Source organism: Apaloderma vittatum, unplaced genomic scaffold (assembly GCF_000703405.1).
Source record: "Apaloderma vittatum isolate BGI_N311 unplaced genomic scaffold, ASM70340v1 scaffold6103, whole genome shotgun sequence".
Taxonomy (NCBI): domain Eukaryota; kingdom Metazoa; phylum Chordata; class Aves; order Trogoniformes; family Trogonidae; genus Apaloderma; species Apaloderma vittatum.
The window spans coordinates 1-22,935 of record NW_009709695.1 but is presented as its reverse complement, the minus strand read 5'-3'; the positions used below and the strand labels follow the sequence as shown (position 1 = coordinate 22,935).

General features: G+C 39.4%; 1 protein-coding gene across 1 annotated transcript; it reads right to left on the bottom strand.

Annotated features, from left to right (window-relative positions):
• Positions 1-5,155: 5,155 nt before the first annotated feature.
• ARFGAP1 (ADP-ribosylation factor GTPase activating protein 1) lies at positions 5,156-19,970 on the bottom strand. Its single transcript, XM_009867014.1, has 12 exons — positions 19,911-19,970; positions 18,896-19,005; positions 18,025-18,196; positions 16,709-16,809; positions 15,883-15,972; positions 15,131-15,227; positions 12,955-13,011; positions 12,160-12,192; positions 8,920-8,976; positions 7,260-7,319; positions 6,000-6,076; positions 5,156-5,510 (listed from the first exon to the last, which is right to left on the bottom strand). The coding sequence occupies exons 1-12, from the start codon at positions 19,968-19,970 to the stop codon at positions 5,156-5,158; spliced, it is 1,269 nt and encodes a 422-aa protein (XP_009865316.1).
• Positions 19,971-22,935: the final 2,965 nt, after the last annotated feature.

Genomic DNA, 22,935 nt, shown 5'->3' with positions numbered 1-22,935 from the left:
TTTTCTATCAGCTTTTGCGACTGTGCTCAGCTTGAAATTCAGAATAGACATTTCTGCTTTCCATGGTATTTTTTACATTTCTAGGCCATTTGTCTCCACATGCTGTCAGAACAGAGGGTCAAAAACCTCTCTCCAGAACCAGATTATCCCATTTGATTGAAGTACTCCCAGCTGAGAACTCTGCATCCAACTCACAGAGCAGCCCTTAATGCAGGATATTATGGGAAGAACAGACACAGCGTATCAGTGGACCGACACCAGTGCCATTACCCAACCCAAATGTTCACTGCTTGGTGTAAAAAAAAAAAAAAAAAAAACCACCAAAAAAACCCCCCACAACAACAACAAAAAAAATCAATAAAATTCCTTCTGCAGGGCAAGCAGGTATCGGCCCTTCTGACCAAGAGCAGAATAAAAAGTATTTAAGTTTACATAAACCTCAGTGCAGTCAATCATCTGGAGTATGGGTGTTTGGCTAGAGAAGGAAACTGGAATCTGATTGTGAAGCATCACCACAAGTTGGAGGATTTGTCAGAGGAAACCTCACTTCTTAGAAAGGAAAATTGCTTTAAAAGTTACCTTTTCTCCTGTGGCAAGGGCTTCTCTAGACAAGCTAATAAAATCTCAGAGTACGTAAATCTATTTGCACCCACTTTCTTTTTTTTTTTATAGTTCTCTTTAAATAAAGGAGGTGACCAACACTGTCTTAAAACTCTAATTCAAGTAGATCTTCAATTAACACTTAAAAGTTAGACCATGAAACTCCAACGCACCATAAAGATGAAACATCTGGTTTTGGCTCTACTGCCAGCGTCAGGAGCTTCATTCCTCCGTCATTACTGGGGTGAAGAACGGGCCCGGCACCAGCACTTCAGGACACGTTCATGCCGTTAAGGTCCTTCAACAAGACAATTTCATACTTACATTGTAACAACAGTTTCCTACCTTCTCAATTACGAAGCATCCCATTGCGATTCTAACTTCATTCAAAAGGCCATGTAAGCTGTGCTAACGCAAACAGGGTATTGAGATGGACTGAAGTGTCCTGAAAAAGGGCTGAACACCATTCTGCTCCATATCTCTTTGCTTTATTATAATGCTCTTTAAAAGATGACACTGCAGTTCAAGTCCGGTACCACTCTACAGAACAATGAATAGTGTTCACTGAAATTGTCATCCCTGTGAACTTCACAAAAAACGTATCAGGAAAATTAAAGATACAGTACTCCATGCTGACCACGTTTCTGCTGGCATGAAAATCAAAGAAGGCTCTAAAACTAGAGGTCATTAAGCTGTCACAATCAAACTCCCATTAGGGACATCAAAATGTTTCTTGATTTCCATTTAAATCACTTAAATCCATTTAAACCCCTTAACAGGGTTACTGGAATCATTAAAGTAACGTGAGAACCAAAATACCTGCTATTCTCCAAGAGGACCACTGTATCTTTAAATGTATCCTGGATCAAACAACATAGGTTTTACTTACACTTGTTAAATTATTGCACAGGTCATTACACTGATAAATACATGATGAATCCATGGAATGTTGCACAGTCTGCCTTGGAAAATAAAAGCAGCAGCATTATCCTTCAGGTCTCAACTATAAGGGAGAGCTGGCCAAGTACTTCTCAAAATGTAGTAATTGTAACTGGTTTCAAGACATAAATGAAACATTTTAAAATAATCCCCATCCCCTAGGATTAGGTTCCTCGATTAGAAACATCCTCTTCAGATTTTTCACTCTTTTTAGAAGTGGCACTTGGTTTGAACGTCTCGAAGCTTTTCTTGTATTGGGCTACCTGTAGGAATCTGGCTGCTCTGTATTTTCCAAAGTTGAAGCCATACAAAGGAAGAAACCAGTCTGAAACACTCAAATTTAACCCAAATGTTGCAACGTTCGATTGTCGCCGTAGTCATTTCACCACCTGCACTCCCTCTTGGCAATTTGCTTGAAATTTTTAAAACACGGTGTGGGATTGGAAGGCAAGTGGAGCCCTCTTCATCCACCAAATAGGTGAAGCACGTGGTGACACAAAAGCCTCGCCAACCCACAAGCTCGCTCATTCACCAGCTGAAAAAAGAAAACAACTTGGGGAGAGGAAGGGGATTAAAATAATTTTTAAAAAAAGATTCATCAACACTCACTCCACACACGCACTTTCATTGCATGCATTCCACTAAACCGCAGAAACTTCTCAGCTATCTACACTAGAAAAAAGAAAAAATCCACTAAAACAGAAGCTTTGCAAAAGAAAACACCCTCATTTCATCCTCTTCTCTGGAAGACAAAGGAAAACGTTAAATTTAGACAAGTGAAGAAAAAAAGTAAAAAAAAAAATACTGATTTGCCTGGAAAACTGAGGCCAGTATACTAGTTTTGTGGCTGCAGCTACACTTTCTGCCATTCTGGGGTTTAGTATCTTCCATCAACACCTTCCTGGGAGTTGTAGCATTCTGTTGCATCTCTACAGCACTGCAAAAAGAGAGAGCACGATTTTTCTGTCACAGTCTCCTCAAGAGGAAGAAAAATTGTTACCCAAAGCTCCTGCCCGAGTATGGCTCTGGCTGTTCAGTTTAATTTAGAACATAAAGTGTCAAGAGATACAAAAATAAACCCAGAGGAACAAACAAATGGCTCGTGCCCATCGTAGCTTCAAGTGATACAAAAATAAGCCAGTTTTCTTCCCAGGCAAACCGTAGGGCTGAGAACATACGCACACTCACCACAATCCTGATCGAATGGACGGAAATACAGCTTACCCTCTACAAGCTATTTCAGGAGGTTTATGGAAGAGAAACCGTAATAAATTTGTACGTGGGAAGATGAATCAGCTTCACACCACTCCAGACACACACCGGTGGTTTGACAGCACAACCCGTCAAGACGCGATTTGCCGCCAAGCGCCGCCGCGACGCTTCACAGAGACTAAACCGTCAGTGGAGGAGCGGGCAGTGCCACTTCACGTGCGTCACACAGCACCACCTCCACGGGACACGCGCTACAGCTCTGCACCGGGCAGCAGACAAATGACAAGGAGGCAGCAGAGGTGTATGCAGAAAAATACAGAGTTACGCCCGACATGCAATTAAGCAGTGACGAAGGTATATCTGGAACTGGAGAGAAAAGCAGAACACACACATACACACACACAAAATCCCTAATCCATCGGTTTATAGTCAGGCTGTAAACGTCTGCCAGCAGCACCACAAGCAGCATCGTAAACCAAGCTCTGGGCACCGCTCAGCCTGGAGAAGTGCTCGGGGCATGAGCAGCGCTGGGGGCTGCTGTGCCAGCTGCCAAGCCCACGGCATCTGGGGAAGCAAGGGGTGGAGGGGAACAAAAACGAGTCCCGACTCTTGCAGGAGAGGGCTGCAGATGACTAGAAAAATATTTTGTTCACCATCTGAAAGAGCCTACTAATGGAAATACAGGATCGGGCTGTAAATAGAGCTACTCTACTTAGGTTTAAGCTTTTAAAATCTGCTACTTTTGAGGCGATTCATGATTTTCCTCTCCTTTTCAACCTCCTGATATTACTACAAGCTTGAAAATCTCCGTGAAGAGAAAATGAAATGAAGCATTATTTACAGTAACTCTGGCAACTTAGGTTGGTTGTTTCCTTTACCAAATTAACTAATTTTTTTATTTATTTTGTTTTTTTAAAAAAGGCTTTTTTGGTATGTATCAAGATTTACAGGGCCCACAGTAAAGAACCAGGCTGGTAGTAAAGCAACCTGTGTAACGACATCATGATTTGAAGTTTTCAAGCGAGCTGATTATTTTCAGGCTGAGTTACAATCCATCCCCCAAAATAAAACGGGACACATACAAAACCTTTGTTGCTAAAGCCACAACTCTTTTGCTAGAAGTTATGGCTTGTGTCATGCAAAGCAATTTGTTGGGCCAAAACTGAAACATAACCGAATCTTCTGTTCCATTCCTTAATGCTGACAAGGAGTTTCTAAAGTTTCCTAAATAGTGTTCCTTTAACAAGATCCAGGAAGAAAATGAGGAGAAATAAATGCTAGAAACAGAGATACGGCTTGACATATTAAAGATTAATTTGAAACATATCTGCTTAATTTAAATTTTAAGTATTAAATCCAGACATGTAATCATCTTGAAAGGGGCTTGCTGCCAGCCGCTCTCCTCAAAAGTTCTTATACTTTCCACCCGTTTTTTCCTTACTGGAATCTTTTGTATAAATTGGTTCCACTGCCAAATTGCTAAACAGCCATAAGCAGCAGAAAGATTTAATTTTTATCAGAATAGATAAAAGAGACGGGTAGAAGGAAGAGAGAAAAAATGGACTATATAAAATACTTAAACTGGGGGAAGGGCACAGGTAAGGAAGGAGAACACCAGAGCTTTGCACTTTGTCTGTGTCGGAGATCTGCTCTGTGCAAACTCTTAACCCATCGAGCAAGAAGGGCAAGTAGAGCCACTCCAGATCTCCCTTGATAACTCAGGTCAAAACTATGAGTTTACACTAATTATCTAGCTCTAGATTCCTTACTAATTCTAAGAGGGGGGAAAAAAAAGCTTTAAAAGATTAAAAAAAAAAAAAAAGAAAAATAAAGTCTTATAAAGTTAAAAAAACAAAGCTCTAATAAAAAGTATCTTAAAGATCATCTGGAATTGCCAAACTTAACATGGTCGTAGCAATCCATAAGGCATTTGAACTACATCTACTCAGCTGCAGCTTGCTTACTTATCGGCTGCCTTTTCAAGACACACCCTGTCCTTTGTTTGCATTAAACACCTCAGGTCATCTCAAATTATAAGAGGACTGGATGAATACCTATTAACCTACACATACAAGGTTGTGCCATGGAAGTGTGCTTGCACTGAGTTTTTTTTTCCTTTGAACATCCGTGCTGAGAAAGTCACCACACTCAGCTTCAATAGGCAAGAAGAACCTATTTTCCACTATCCTTAAAAAAGGGGAGAGCCACCCTTATGTAGTAAGAGAATCAAATGCTACTTTTTTTTTTCCTAAGCTGGGATAGAAGAAAGGAGGATGAATGAGAATCACAAAAGTAACAGATCAGTAAGGTCAACCACGATACTCCAGTTGCGTGTAAAACTTTCTCTCCTCGACCAGCCAGCATAGCCTCCCTTCCCTAGCTGTGCAAAACGGAGTGAACAGTTCTACCAGTTCTGGTTATCCCACCCATCATCAGCTGAAGACGCCTTTTTCGTTGCCTTAGGAGGTTTTTTGGTCTTGCTCTCCCCTCCTGTGTTTTCCCAGTTGGTTTCCCAATTCTCCCAACTGTCGCTGTTACTGTTCTTGTTGTTGGAGACTGTTCCCGAGCCCCACAAGTCCCAGCTATCGGAGCTCTTCTTCTCTGTGGAATTGTCCACATAGGTCCAGCTCTCACTGCTTGGAGATTTATGAGCTTTTGGTGGATCCGAGTTGCCAAAGGTCTCCCAGAAGCTTTGATCTACAGTATTGTTCTGATAGCCCTCCCCTCCACTGTTCTGGTAGCTGTCTCCCTCAGCTGGTCTTTTATGAGAAGAGAAAAACCGAGAAGGTAAAAATAAGTTAGTTATGACAACCATAGCAATAAAAATAAATGACTACAAACAAAGAAAACTACAAAGTTACCACCTCTTTGCTTAAATGAAAACCAAGGATAAAGGAAGAAGAACTAAATACATTGCTCCAAATGGCATAAACCTACATCTTAATTCCCAGATCTCTTGGTTTCTGGTTTTGGGGTTTTTTTATGTACTAATAGATCTGGGGCAAGGGGATATGCATTTGGAAGAATTTTAAACCCAAGGCACAGTGCACTATTTTGTTTTCAGTTTAACACCTGTCATAAACAAATACATTGAATTCCTCCTGTATTACATACAGGAAGACTACTAGCAAAGACAGAATAATTTCTTCATATTTAAAAACTACCTGCTACTACTATACTCCAGAAAACATACAGAGGAGAAAATTATATGTTTAAAGAGATACAAAAAACTATAAATAAAAAAATACCTTTCAGAATGGTCATCTGTTTTGCCAGAAAAAAAAGTGGTGACATCTCGCCATCCCTTACTGCCAACTCCCTGAACCTAGAGGAAAAAAAAACAACAACCACTTAATTAACTTGGACTGAATCAACATCTCAAGCCACACCATGTTCCTCCACTTGTTCAGATAAAGAGAACACATTTCACCAGAAAATTTCACTTGCAACTTATTCAGATTTTTGAAGGGAAGTTACATGGTTGGTGTAAAGAGCACATATTAGGAAGCACCATGCTGCTGGAAAATGTGAAAAGTGGGTCAAGTTTAGCTTTTTCACCCATCATTGTCAATGACAGTTTTTAAACTCTCTTGTAGACTTCCCTGACAAAAATGCTGGAATTACTCCTTATATAAAATTAAACTTAATGATAGCACTGATGCTTTGATGTCACAATTCACATAGCTACTATTTATATTTCTACTGTTTTACAAAACTGCTTTCACCCCATTTCAGTGGTATGATTTCACTGCCCACCTACACAGGCCAAAAGTTGAGTTCTACATTAAACACGACTGCTAGGAGAACCCTGTGGGGGTTAATATAAGGGCCTGGCATTGGATTAGATACATAAATTTTTAAGTTACACATGTGGAAGTTAGTATACTAAGCCATAGATATGGAAGATGAATTCCAGAATTCAGACTTAGAGTTGCCAGGCTCTAAACAGAACAGGTAATATCACTTATTTAATTCAAATATTCTCAACACTTAAAGCATTAAGCTGGCACCTGACAGAGCTTTCAGTGCTGATTTCCACAGTGCTACAAAGACAGACCCTCCCAGGCAACGCCATACAGAGTTACCAAAATAGGCACTAGGCTGTGCATGGCTCTGGGACTTAGTTGTAGATGGCACTTACCACATTATCAAGCAACGAAGGCAAAAAATGACAAAGAAAAAAGGTACAGAACATTAGTAAGTTTAACCGAACAACCGTAACGCAAGCTGTCTCCATATTCTCCAGTAGATATTTTCTTTTTGAGTTTGGGACACCGCCTGTCTCACAACTCCACACCACGCCCTCAGTGGAACCATGACAAGGTGCACATCACAGCTGTATGGCTTTTTTAAACCCAACAGAAATCCTGCGTACTGAAAGTTACTCTTCCAAAATTTCTATATTCGACACAAGTGAAGGCTAAAGCTGCGTCGTGGTTTTGTTTCACTACGAACTCTTCGTAAGAATATGGAGACTGGCTTACTGTTTGGCCTCACCCACTTCATACCTTGCTGGCCAACTGTGACACCCCCACGCTGACCTCCTCAAATATTTTCCCCTCTTTCACCTATGTGAATTAAAGTTTAGTAATTAGTCATAAACCAAAAAGTATTATAGAAACCTTAAGATAAGCTTATTTTTGCTTAACAGCTAAAATCAAAAGGTGTAAACACAGACCCCAAAACCAAACTGAATCAAAATATAGTTAAATGAAAGCTAACAGAGTTAGGAAAATGACATATAAAGTCCACTGATCCCTAATCAAGTGAACCTCAGTCTTCTGAAGTTTGGGGGAATTTTCTACTGATACACACACAGGAAGGCATCAGTACACTAATACTGAGCAGAAAAATACCAATACAAAAAAAAAATCTGCGAATGTGATATTTTATAAATATTTTCCTATATAAAAAATTTAGTTTGAAGAGATTAAAAACCTACAGGATCCATTTCATTCTCTATCTTCTACGCATGCTTATTTAAGTATTAAAAGGGCTTTGAACTTTGGTCAAACAGAATTAATGCAGGTGTGCCAAAACAAGTAACTTCATAAACCACGTATGTGGAAGGCACTGAACACTGACTTCAGAAAATAAAACATTTTTAGAATGAAGAGCACAACATCCTAAGGGAAACAGACCTTTTTTCTTTTTAATATGGAATGCAACACTCCTCATTAAATTGTCCTACAAAATAAAAATCAGCTCAAGGAAATACACCCTAAAAATAACCCTAAAAACAATGAGTCTAAACACTCTGAAATAAGATGTGCATAATTCTAGGGAATAGGAAAACAATTAAGAGTCTTCTCCCGTGATTTGAAATGCTATGTAAAGAATGCTGACCTAATAAAGGTAATGCAAGAGAAATTATTTTGTAAATGTGATTAAACTATTCTTTTCACATTGAAAATTAATCCATACCCCACAAGGCAGCAGCCACGTGGTTTTGGTCACTGATAATTGCAAAAGGAAGATGAAAATCTACTTCAAACTGGTTTTCTAGGAAAACCACAGTGACTACAACAGCTCACCAAAACGTGACTTTAGATCACGCCTTGCACATGAAGACATGCAAAAACTTGTTATTAACTCACTACCAGAATACTCTGAACAAATACAAACTAAAGGGTGCAGGAAGATGTTACGTCTCGTGATGAACTGCCTCCTTTCATCTGAAACACATACTTTGCCCCAGATTCTGTGGCTCCCGCTGAGGCAGCGGATGAAGTACAGTGATGCAGAGATGCTCATCTGAATTAAGACAACGCTGGCAGGTAGCCGGGTTAGAAAACTATAAACTTAACACTCAAAGCTACCACTAAATAATTTTTTCCCTAGTATCTGATTTTTATATCCGTTTTGGGTGCATTTTCATCGTGCCCCATCTCCCACTATTGAAAGCATGACAGTTAAAAAATAGCATCTAATGGGGAAGAATGCAACACACAGGCATGGGAAAGACTAGTGGAGGGAACTTATCCTCATTAACCTTTCTCTGGTCACATACCAGCTTTGAATTATTTGATGTTTCCCCTTTGCTACTGTGCTAGTACATGAAAAAACAGGACACACTGACAAACTGGGCAGTCATGGCAGGAGGAAACAAATCACTCCCTATGTCAGCATCCCCATGTTCTGCAAGTAATTTACTAGTTCCAAAGTTACCTTTTCCTGTGCAGGTTTGAGAACATTTTCATTTAATGTCTGACCTAACTCTGATGCCTATTTAAAAGCAAAACAAAAACAAAGTCAGTTATACTTTCCTTTTTAAAACAAAAAAAAAAACCACAGCCAACATCTTCTGCAGGCTAATTTCTCAGCAAGCTTGAAGCTTTGATTGATACAAGCAGAATGAGCTGAAAAAGGCACACACGGTACAGTGCTGCAGAAAGTGTTAGAAGAAAATAAATTAAAAACAGATGCACATGGCAATAGGTTGTTGGAGATGCCCAGTCCAAGCAAAGTCTGACCTTGCACTGGAAGCAGAAGCAATGGGTGAGCCAGCAACAGCTTAGATGATGGGCCTCTTGCTAATGCCTGCAGCTGATCATTTGGAAGAACTGACCTGATCTGCACCCTTATTTTTCCTCACTAATGGAATTACTTGTAAAATTACATCTTTATGGTCAATCTTTCACTGATTCTTCTGTCTTGTAGTGCTGCAATTGGCATCTATTAATCACAGCCCAATTGTTTCTAAGCAACATGCAAGAGGCAAAGCTCTTTTTTTACAGCTCCAGCTTTGCAGGGAGAGAAAACAACGAGCTTCAGAATCTACTGCAATCCAGAACAAGATGCACAAGGATATTGCACTTTAGAGGCATCTTACAAAACCATGAAGCCCACGGTATAAGTCATGAAATTACTTTTGTAAGATGATACTGACACAGACAGCAGGGTTTGCAAATGTTTCATTTGAAATTGTTCCTTTCCCCACTACCACAATACACCTTTGGTAGACTTCAGCTTGTCTTCACAATTGCTGTATTACCCTGATTACCTTCTGAATTAGCCCAATTAATCCAAACGAACCAATCTGCTTGTGAGACAACCATTATTCCTAAACACTAGCAGAATCTAACCAAGTTTCATTTCCTAAGGGTTTGTAGCTTGTCGCTCACAGTGGTTAGGGTGTGAGCATTCATTCATGTTCTTCCTGGGGATGGAGCAAATTCAGCATCTTTCCTTCACAGCCCCCCAGGTGTCTAAAAAGCTTTTCTCCCAGCCACAGCACTACTAGGATCTCCCCTTTACCCAGCCAACATTATCTCCCATACTTCTATTCCTTACTAGTTCAAAAGTTGTTTGAGAAGACAAAGGCAAAAGGCAACCTCACTCCCACCTACTAAGTATGAATGCACCTCACATAAGGCTTGTTTCCATTGGAAGCAAGGCTAGTAAATGGTTAAGAAAAACAAGAAAGGGGATTGTTTCATCTCTGAAAAATCCTTCACAGTCAAACCTAGGAAACTGTTTATGCTCTATAACAGTGAAATACATTATGACTTACAGTTCAGGTAGGCTAAGCGAAGTCATTGCTAGAATCACGAAGAATTCTTCTATTACCCCATTTTACTCAGCCACATGATTTTGTAAATATGGAAAGGGAATATTTGGGTACAACTGTCCTTCCATCTGAACCAGTTCTTCATCTTTACTACTGCTGAATTTAGGACAGCATCCTCACCAGCATTACAACCACTACATAACTGGGGCATTGAGTAAAGAGCCTGCCTTTAATCAACACCCCAGGGTAGTTCTCTGTACGCAGCACTCCTGGATCAGACATGCAAACGGAAATCCTAAAGTCACCTGCGTTTATGAAGAGCATGGACAAAAGTACAGCATGTTTCTTTCTAAGAGTGCAGAGCTCAGATATCACTATCCAATTTAAGCTATTCTCAATAGGCTTGAAGAAACATCACCATATGAAACACACAACATTATTCGAAACAGATTTGACTTAAGGCAAAAAAAGAAAGACAGCTCAGGAGCAAATACACATATTCAGCACCAACAGTGACAAGGAGTCCATGCACAAGAAGATACGTGAGGGCGTTACCGGCTCTGGCTGCTGCTTGTAGCCCCAAAACTTTACCCAGACAGCAGAAGAGAAAGAGCAAGGAAGGTAGAAGCAGCTTTTAGCAAAAAAATCAGTAGCACTTTTTTTTCAGGCAAATTAAGTAGCATGAACCTTTCCCAACTTTAACATCTACTGACAAGACAGTGAACATATTTGGTCACTGAGCACTAAATATACTTTTAAACAGTATATTGCATCAAAAAGATGTTAAATCTGTTCTAGAGAGCAAAAGCTCAGATGTATGAGTAACAAAATTTAAGCTTTAATAACACAGCTTAGACTGTAGAGCACTCTGCTGCTATGGTCCTTGTCAGTAGATGTGAGGAGTTTTATGCTTCACATTATATTTACATTTGCTGACAATACTAAGAACAAACAGCTTTCTACAAGGGCAACTATCACAAGTGAAAGAAGAGAACTCTCAGAGCACTTAGTTTCTCTTACACAAGCCAAGCAGCAAATACTTTAAAGCTTCTAAATATCAAGGTTGGGTGCTTTAACAAGACATTTTTGCTGCAAAGCACGCAGTTTGGCTTGCTACTTGGAGCTTCAATATCCTGCTGCACCTCTGTCTGAACACCAACACCTGCAGTTTCACATTCGTGTTGGCCAACAGCAGCCTGTGGCTATCAGAGAGCACGCCAGGCTGATGCTATACGAACAAGAAGCATTATAGTTCAAACTAGGACTCCCTATGCCATGTATTAATGTACATAAGCCCTCTCTTGCTCAAAATTTTGGCACATTAAGAACGATTTTTTTACATTCAAGTTTAAAGCTTTTCAATGGAAACAGATCTTATTTACATCAGAGCTCTGAGATATTTGGGTCTGTCTCAGTTTTAACCCCAGTTTGACAGAGGAAATGCTTTTGTAATTGCTACTTTTTAAAATATTATCTTAATAAGACTGTTAAGTAGCTCATTATTTGTAATATCTTTTAGCAATGGAAAGATGGCTTTCATTATATTATATTACTAAGGAAGCTGCTACAAGATAGACCAGATTTAAGGTTCACAAAAATAAAATAAGGCTATTCCAAGTTGGCAATAATGAATTAAAGCATTTCATTCTGCAGCCTCTCCAATATACTCAACAGTTCCACAAAGCAGCATATCACTGTCTATTTCTTGCTTAATTTGACCACTGCAGTTGATTGCAATTCCCATGAAAATAAAAGCTAGAACCTAAAAATTACTGTGCACTACAAAGGAAAAACACACTGGTCTGTTGATGATCAAGTCTAAATCAATTGGTGCAGGCAAATATATGACATTTAAAGCCAATTACAGTCAATAAATCAGAGCTATTATCTATAATCACCTTTTGACTTGCTTGAGATCCAAATCTGGTAGCCTGTGAAAAGAAGCAAATAAATTCAAGTTTACTAGGAACAAATCCCGTTGTAATCTATTACCTTCACAAAAATACTCAGCGTATTCCCACCAGCATCTATGTAAAACGTAATGAATTTTTATTTCCTCTAGTTTTAGTCTACGGTGAATTGAATGACTGTCACCTAAGCAAACGGATCTGCAGAACATGCGGAATGTGAAGACCATGCCTCAGTTTTTCCCAAAGCATCCCTCTGGGCACAACCTCTGCCCAACAAGCTTTCTATTTAAACTGACAAAAATGCTGCAGTTAGAGAGAAGTCAAACAAAGGGAAAAATATAAAACCATCAGCAGTTTTTAACTTGCGATTAAATTCCGGCTGAAGGATGCAATTTGTCCTTACTTGGCATAGATGAAAATTTCTGCTTTATAATAAAAAATTGTTGAAGTCTTTCTTGAAGCTTACATCCAGTGGACAAATTTGCAGAAACACACACAGAAACACAAACAATAGTTACAGCAGGGATCTGCATCCAATATGAATATATTTTATATGTCATAGGCAAAGATACATAAAGAGCAGAATTAAGTCTTGGTAATACTTTTAAAGAGACAAGGGATCTGCATCCAATATGAATATATTTTATATGTCATAGGCAAAGATACATAAAGAGCAGAATTAAGTTTGTCTTGGTAATACTTTCAAAGAGACACCACAATTAGAACACTAACAGAATCTATGAGTTTACAAGAATTACACTGAAATACATTTGGGTTACTTACACCCTCTTTAGCAGCTGAGGCAATTTTGCTTGCTCCAGTTGTAAAACTGCTCCACCCCTAACGAAAGTGAGAATGCCGTAAGCTATGCGTGAATAATAATGGTGAATAATCAAATGTTCACTGTTACACATTAAAGTTAGTCGAAATGTTCTCCAATTCAGCTTGTCCTGTAGTCATAACTACTCACTACAAAAGCAAAAACTACAGTCTCACTTAACTGTAATGTAGTGATGTGTCAAAACAGCTGCATCCTGAACAAAGCTGAGTGCTTCAGAGTCTATTCTATGGAAAATGGCATCACAAAAAACAATTCCTCCCCCTTGCCCAAAAAAGTAAGAGAACAAAAAAAAGACATTAAAACCTCAGTAAACAGACATTGGCTCTTTAACAAGTAAGCACTGGATGGAAATAAAATAAAATAAAAAAAATTAAAAACCAATGAACAACGAGAATATACGCCTGGAAAAAGCTGAAGAGAAAACAAGAATCAGTGCTCAAAAACATGAGGCAGCAATTCATGAAATGTCCATTCAATGATTTTCCATTTCATAATAAAGTTTCAACCTGCTTGTTTCCTGCAAATTTTATTTTTTAAACCAAGAGAAACAAAGCTTTATTTTGACTCATGTGCTCCTGAAAGATTTGGAAACCATTGGTCATTTCTTAAAAAACTTTTCTGTAATGAATCAGAAAAGGTTTCTTTTAACTACTGTCAGATGCTGTTTAAGAAACACATATTTAGGCTGAGGAAACATTTTGGGGGGGTTGTGTTTGGTTTTTTTAAAAAAGCAACAAAAATTATTTTTTTGCCTATCCTTGTGAAGTCTCTTCATTAATTAACCTACTTGTCCTATGCCGAAACAATGAAAGACAATTATGCCACCAATTGCAAAAAGGCAAAGTGATGTGCTTCATAGCTTTTATCTTAAGCAGAATCTCAAGAGACCCGAGACAAATCTAAGTTGCAATTGCATCTGTTCTTTACAGAATGTCTTGAATAACGTAGTTGGTGTGAATTATACAGAAAATGCTCTTCCTATACGTAACAGCAAAAAATAACGTATATACATAAACGTAGCATGGGTAGGGAAAAACAATTATACACAGCGGAAGGAAAATTGTTTTCCTCACCAATATGAATATGCACGCAACTACTCAGTCTCGCTATATTAAACAACTTAAAACTGCACTGTAGTATGTATCTGTGGTCACAAGAGGGCATTTTAACCTTACATTTCAATGAGAACATGTATTTAAATACTGGGTGACAGTAACATGGACAACAATGTCATCTCTCCTTTGCTGTCTGGGCACATCTGCACACGTGGTTTCCGATCCAAACTCTCTGCCCTACAGTACGGCACAACTAGACAATATTCAGCAGGCCTATGCAAAACACCCTGCAGGATACTGTTAAAATCTCGGGCATTTCTTTCTATTAAGCTCTAGTGAAAGGATTGTGTCTTTTAAAAACAGAACCTGGTATGGATACTCAGACCAAGGATGCTCTACCAAAGACTACCAGCCACTAACCCTGGTGGAAAACCTGACTATTTCAAAGTGACTCCAAATCCTAAATATTCTTCAGTACTGTCACTCTGCAGCCTACCAAAGCACCAACACGTCCCTGGATGCCTTGGACTTTATTCCCATTTTCTTGAACAGCGTGCCTTTCACTATCTCTACTTCAATGATGACAACTGCTCAGCCATATGCTGTTACCTCTTCACACCCCGTCACAAGCGCTTCAAATGTTTTCATTGCTGCTCAGGGCTTCTGGCACCCAGGTACACACACGTTTCTGTTCTCCTCTGAACACACCTAACACAGTTACCTTACTTAGGACATTACCAGCCTAACAGGCAATTACTTTTTTTTTTTCCTTCAGGCCCTGTTCAGTATTAGTCCTTAATCCATCGCTATATCCTCATTTTCTTATTTCTATGAACTGATACCACACATAATTCTGAAGTTTTGCTCAAGTTTCTCCCTTCGTTTTGCCTTTCAAAGTCCACCAGCACCTTTTGCACTCTTTGAGAACACAGCCAATACTCAACATTTCTCTGTAACTACCTGCAGTCTTCTCTTCTCTGCTTATATTCTCCCATAAGAAGGTATAAATAGGAAAAAAAAAAAAGGTAATTCAGGTCACAGAAAGCTTCAAACAACTCCTTACCGAGTACAATGAAGACATAGCATTATTCAGGAAGTCATCCTCTTTTTTCGGAGGGTTTACTGTGTTTCCAAACCCCACGTAGCGATTCTCTTGGCCACTACTGTAAGAAAATGAATAAATAGTATCCATATCAGCATGCATTAATTAAAGAAACCGAATAAAGACTGAAAAGCTTGAAAGAATGGCAACTGTTCAACAGATTTTAAAATACACGTGGAAAAAGAGTCCTAAAGCACCTAGCACCCAAAATACAAACCTACTCACTTCACAAAGGTGTCAGATCAACAAGGATCCATTGGGGAATCCTTGCAAATTAAAGTGTCCCCCATGCAAGCTAATGTGGTCTTAGTGATTTCTCCACGTTTAAAAGAAGACTGAGAAAATTCTATTAATACATAAAAATGGAAAAGGAAAGAAAGAGTAAAACAGTGTTAGCTTTATAAATACCACTTAACTCAATTACTATAAGATACTAAGAATTCCCTAGTTTGGAGCCCACCACAGTAACATTTTGAGTTGCAAATCCTTTCTTCAGTGCTACTCAAACAAGTTTAGTTATACAAATGCATTAACAGGCACTTTCCTTCATCTTATCCTTTCTCATATACTATAGACATAACTTTAATACTAAACGAGATGTAACTGTTAACTAGTGTATCAGGATCCCAGTTGTGTAGCTGAAGTATGTAACATCCGAGTCTTTGTTATGCCAGAGGGCCAGGAACTGGAAAAGTTAATAAACTTTACATTACCCTTGGTAGGAGCTGACATCATCATTTAACCAGTCTTCAAAAGCCTTGTCAGAAGAGGCAGTTGCAGTCTGAGATTGTCCAGCAGAACTACTGAAACGGAAGATTTAAAAATCAAACCACATAAAGCAAAAACCACAAGCTCAGCAGTGCAGCTTGGCATATAGCATCATAATACAGGTGCAAAATGGATTATTTCTTTTGTCTGTCAAGCAGAGGACTCTAATGCAACCACTAAAATCCCCCGGAGTACTGAACAAATAAAGCAACAGCAGACCCAGACCATGCTTCTCAGACTACAGCCACCCCTTGAACTTGCTGGATGATGGCCAGGCACGAAGCACTTGTTCATTTACAACTAATTTTTCAGTTAACTTGACTCTTCAGTGCAGAGAATAAAAAATACTACATGCAAAAAGCAGAAAAATGGAACTGCTCTGGTCCAGCTCTGATGTTACCGTTGGTAATGAGCACCGTAAGGAAAAAGTTTCTTAACCCCTGCCAGCCAGTCACAAACAGGAACAGCAGTGCAGTTACGGCAAGCCTGTGACACACTAAGTGTGACGACCAGTCTCGAGTGCATTGTAATCAAGATAAAACCAGCACGGCTCATCTTTTGCTCTTGCTCACTTGTCTCTGCCACAGCTTAAGTTTCAGGCGGAGCAGGTAGGAATTATTGCAGAAATTAAAGCCCTGCTACTCATATTCCTTAAGTAAAAGAAATGCTTGTTCAGGCACCACCATCAACAGAATAAAACCAGCAGCCATTCAAACATCAGGTTTTGATGCTGGTGTAGCTGTACCAACATTAGATAACAGGAATGCATACCGATGAGTGGAAGAGAGAGACATTTTAGGCTGAGGCGGGGTCCAGTTCCTGGCAGGAGAAGTTTCAATGGACCACTCCTTGCCTTCAGCTACTGTAGCTACCTACAACAGGCAGGGAAATAACCAAGAATGACAGGTCAAAGTTTTGATACACGTTATATACCAGTCCTGTACAGTCAGGACAAGTAATTTTTCCAATTTGCTGCCAGTTGCATAGATCAATTAATTTGTTTTTCACAAGAAATCAATTCACATTCTGGATGTAAATTGGATCCCAGGTTAGTAACGTTGAACTGAACACTGATTTTATTTAAAGCAACTGATTTTAGGCAACTTCTTCAAACAGGCAGATTCGTTTTGAAGAGAAAAGATTAGATTAATAACCTGTGATTAGTGCTTATATTTCTCTACCAGAGAAACAGAAAGAGGTAGATTTATACTCTAGCATAGGGCAGTTAAAAACACGAACACAGAACTTAAATATTCTGTCTCCTTCAGACAGAGGATCTGAACTTCATCTCCTCATCCCACACCACTCCTTCAACCCAAGTCATAACTTCAGCAAGCATATATAAAATTCTCAAAGGCCTTGCCACAGAAACTTTACAGTTCCCCATTTCACATACTGAAAGGCCTACAGCACAGACCTTTTGAATTCTTTCATCGGGATACTCCACTTTATCCGGCTGCCTCCTACTCCTAGCAACTTCTAAAGATGCAAAGAGACAACACACACAACAAACTTCTCACTGGGATATCCATGCAGCTTTGAACAGAATTATTTTCTTACCGCTTCTGCGGGAGGGTCAGCATAAAAATACAGTATCTTTGTAAGTCTCTAAAGTTAGGAGTTCAAGTTGTTTGTCATTTCGTTTTCAGAAATTCCAATCCTCCATGAAATGACAATGCCATTACAATTACTAAATTATTTATTTATAGGTCTGCCAGTGTCTGGCAAGTTCATTCACTATTTTGTTACTACATACACCAAAGATATATCAATAATCTGGACAAAACTCTACTGGTTAAGTAGTAAAATACTGTGACTGGGATAACTCCACTGACTAACTGGATGCAACAAATCACAGCACTGAAAAACTAAAATCACCTCAGCTAGACGCAGAAAAGAAATCTTCTGAGGAAAATTCTTACAGGAGTTGGGAGGAAGCGCTCTAAGACTTAACCCTTTCAAGAAAAATTGCAGACGTGCAAAAAGTTGCTTCTTTCCCTTCCCTCTTCCTTTAAAACAAATACTTACAAAGTCCTCTGATAATTTCAGATAGTAGGGGATGAAGACACACACACACATGAAATTACCTGATCTCTAAAAAGAGCGGCAGCTTTGCTGTTGTACTTCTCTTGCATTGACCAGCAAGGATCATAGTCCTCTTGAGACTCCAAGAACTCTCGAAATTTACTGTTACCTCCAGCCTTCATTTTCTCCAGCTCAATATCCTTCCATTTGTCCATGGTTACAGAGCGCACAAAACTGAAAAAGTTAAAAAAAAGAGTTAAAATCACAGCTTGTTATACTTTTCTACTATATTAGCAAGGATCCAAAAATACAACCAAAATCCACAAACTTACTAAAATCTATCTCAAAGGCTGGGAGTATTAAGATTTTAGAGAATACCCTCTAAGTACCAAAAGACAGATCCTCATAAAAAGGTGGTCAAATTCTCACTGAAATAAGCTGAACTGATGCCATTATTGGCAGTTATATGAGATAGTCAACACAAGGCAAACGACAGAAAAAGCAGCTTCCTTCAAGTCCAGAAATTAATCTAACCCACTGTATAAAAGAAACTTTCCCCATACTTCTTCATTCTGAAATTTTCTTTTCCTGTCTACTTCCAGAATTACACTGAGGTGACCTGCGAGGACACGTCCTGTCCCACTCCACACTTCTGTTTGTTAACCAGCAGGTACTGAGAGCTCAGTTGTTTAGGACAATCCACCCTAGAACCTGACCTCATCCCAGGGCATTTATGACGCAATTAGCATTCAATTCTGCTTTGAGCCATATATTGAGTAAAGCTCTCTTTGGAGAGGAGCATGAAGGAAAACTGCCAGCAAAATGTTGGAATTGTGACATTCTATAGCCTTCCAAAACAACACATGCTGTTCACAGCCATCGCACACCACGAGGTAACCCAAACCAAGGCCATCATCTGCTTGAAAGGCTGACCTGAGGTGAACTCCCAAGCCTCGGTGTTTTCCTGAGCACTCAAGGCAGATCCAAATTCCATAGGTCACACTCACCCACTGGGGGTTAAATGCACCACATTCAAAACAGACCTGTGAGAGAGAAACAGTTACCTCTAATATCCATCACTTGCTCATGTCAAGTTTTCACACCTCAGAGAGTCAAATCATGAAAATAATTTCAGAAGGGAGAGTCCTCAGTGCTAAGAAACACCTTCCCTGACAGCACAAGCTTCCTTCAAATATTTATTTACGCCTCACGAAAAGAAGTACTCATTAACTTGCCTGACCTAGATTATAAAAATTACTGTATTGACTATCAAAAAACAGTGAGAAAATATAGATGAGCAAATTGAAATTAATGAGCAAAGAATTCAATTTGACTTCATTTCCACATTGTCTTGAAGGAGGAGAAAGTAGCCAAACTGAATTCTTGGGTTTCCCTGGCAAAACAAAGATATAACATCTCAAGTTTGGAACATTTATTCTGTCATACTACAGTTTGGCAGTAAATGATGGCAGACATACACAGAAGTTTTTCATAAAAATAGCTTTATTGCTCAGACTGCGCAACAACTTAAGTTCTTATGACTGAAATCACCTTCTAAGGTTTAATTCAATGATACAAATAAAACTGAACCTGCCCATGTGCTATCACATTTAAGGTAGAGTATAATCAAACTACTTGAAATAGATCATTTTAATTAAGCTGTTCCCAAGAAATCACTTGTTCAACAACCTCCAGGGGTTACAGCATTACTAGAACTTCTAAAAGACTTGTGCCAAATAGGCAACAATGTATTATAATACGTATATTAATAAAAGTTACTGGAACTAATACAAATATGAAATACCCAAATTCATACGTTACCATTAGTTAGCCTTATTAGCGCTATCAAGGCAATAGCTGTAGCAGACTGCAATATACATGTGGAATAGGTAAAAAAAAATAATGAAATTAATTTCTACAAAACTAAAGAAGAACATAATTTTCTCACATTGTTCTCATCTTGTGCTCTGACTTCCTTGAGAACTTTCCTTGTTCTTGGACTTGCCATGATTCTACAAAGGGAGAAAAACAGAAAAACACCCCAAAGTCAGAAACAAGGGTTTGGTATTGGTTAAGGCCTTCAGAACCTCACAAACAGATCTGAATCACAACCCACTGCAGAGGAAAAATACATAAACAAAACACCACAAAACTCTTACACTTAAGTGCTGAACACATTGCTAAAAGGGCACTCTTCTAAAAGATCAAAAAGTTGTGATTTTCCAGAACTATTCAGCTTGCTTATCAACAGAATTGTAAGAAAATTAGGTAATTATTGGAACTTTTGACATAGAATGGAATTCTAATTCTGGCAGTCACTCTCACTGGCAGACCACATCATCTTACTCTAATTTTTACAAAGCACAAAACACAGCAGCAGGGAGCAGTGTCAAGCTACAGATAAAATTCACATTAAGAAAAAAAAAAAAAAGAAAAATGACTCACACAGTACAAAACCTGGAAAAAATAAAAGTACATGAAACATGATTACGAGAAATACAGTGTAAGGTACAGCATAAGGCTGCAATTTAGACAAAAAAATTAATTCACATTTCCAAATAATTTGGTGGTGAAATATTCAAATTAACTTTAAGAATATAACATGTCTTCCTTTTTATCTTCAATCTATCCTTTCATTTCTACTCCAGAAAATCAACTTGTAATGAAAGACAGAGAAGTCACTCAATCTATCCTTTCATTTCTACTCCAGAAAACCAACTTGTAATAAAAGACAGAGAAGTCAGCAGGCTGACTATAAGCTAAGTCAACTATTAAATGTCGAGCTTTTTGTTGAATCAAGATACAAAGCAAAAAAGGAGGATGTGAATGTTTTCATTAAATAGCGGTCTGAGAATCAGAAACACTTTGATGCAAGTCTTTGACACCTGTGTTATTAGACCAAACAATCACAAGTCCTGACAGTATCAACATGATCAACAATCCTGCAATAATTCTAGAACATAACTGCCATTTTTATTACACTCTCATTGCATGCCAACTCCCCTTCCTCAAGGCTGTATTTCACCAGCAACTTCTTATACGCTACAAGTTACAAGATCTCTCTCTTGAGGTGGCTGCCCACTTCCCTCACCACTATCCTTCCCTTACCATTTTTTCCTCTTTTTTCCTGGCCTCTCATTCAGAATAACACACAGAGGCAGACTATACGCAAAGGCCTTGCGGCCTCAATAGCAAACAATCCTTGCTGGAGCTAAAAAGGAAAGCCTTTTCCCACTCCAATTCTATATGAGCCAGGAATTTTCCACAGAGCAGAAAGAGACGTCCACCCTGCAACAGCCAACACCCACACACCTCAGTGCTTATATACAGGACAACTTTCAAATCTCTGACTCCACGCTGACAAAGGAAGAAATTGCCTTTGGGTCTGCCATAACTACTCGGGGTTTTTTCCCATAGAAACCCCTTTTTTTAAAACTTTGGCCATCTGCAATCTGAACACATGCCCATTCCAGAAGCATCAAGTTCCCTGACCAAACCTCCACATCTGTCTAGTAGGAAGGCAGAGCTCCACACCACATCATCCAAGAAAAGGAGAAGGTAACTAAGGCTGCCAGCTTCTCACCTTTCTCTCCTTCACCAAATCGCATGGAAAGGAAGGAAAGAGGACGCTTTTAAACAGGTAACTTCTATACAGGTGCATAGTCTATTTTCAACTACATTTGCATAGTCTATTTTCAACTACATTTGCCCACAAAGTTTTAAGTGAACGAGTTATCATCATTCACCACCCATAAGCTGAATCCTAATAGCCAACTGGGCACATAGTCACTGTGCTGCTTAAGTCTCAGGTGTAAATACTGAGCTAACAGCTGTGCAGACACTTTAAATAACTACGCTTTGTGTCGCTCTGATGTAAATGGACAAAGGCAGTAAAGAAAACATTTATTTTAGGAATAAGGTTTCATTGAAGAATATAAAAATTTTGAAATAGGGCTTCCAAGGCGGAAACAGACAATTTCACACAGAGCAATCTCACACTCTTCCTTCCCAGACAATGTTTCCAGAGCAAAAACTAGACACGCACCGTATAAGTTCCAAGTTAGGAATCTTTATCTTGCTTAAATCACACAAGCAGCAGCATTAGACACTTTTAAGCGGAAACGAGCTATAACAGGACTTTGCTCCCCTGAGTAGCAGCAAACTCTCACAGCTGACCTGTGAAGAGCTTTGCAATTCCGTGTACAAGCGGGTGACGTGGTCAGCAGAACTTCACCGTCCTGAAAGCTCCCTAAAGGTCTCAGCAGGGCAAGAAGGCCACAGAGGCTTTGTCAGCTGAGTCACAGGATAATTTTGCTTGGAAAACACCTTTAATATCATCAAGTCCAACCGTTATCTAACTCTACCAAGCCCATTTCTACACCATGTCCCTGAGCACCGTATCTAGGCAGCTTTGAAATCCACCCAGGGATGGCAATTTGACCATTTCCCAGGGCAGCCCATTCCAGGCTTTGATAATCCTTTCAGTATTGAAGTTTTTCCTAAACCTCCTCCCGCACAAGCTGCCGACACAAGAAACGAAACGATTTGCTTTCAAGTATCTACCAGAGCCAGCTACAAGCTTTTAAAAGCCGCGTAGTTTTGTCAAAGACAGAAGTGCATCCGCCTTACCGAGAGCTTCCCAGGGCAGAGGAGGGGAACGCGAGGAAGAAAATTTCTTCACGGATACCTGGATCCGAGCCGAGCCCTGCAGGCCTCCCTCAGAACATGGCCGGGCGAACACAACGGCCTATGTAAAAAAATATTTTTTAAAAAGAGCGAAATAGCGATGGTGGGGTGGAAGGCCGTGGCGAGCAGAACCTGAGGCCTCCTCCCCTCCACCCGCCTTCCCTCAGGGAGCGTCCTGACAGCGCGGGGAAGAGGAGGGATCGCCGAGCCCGCTAAACCTCCACCAAAGTCTAACCGATTAGGAGGGAGAAGGAAAAAAAAAAAACAAACAAAAAAACAGATGAAGC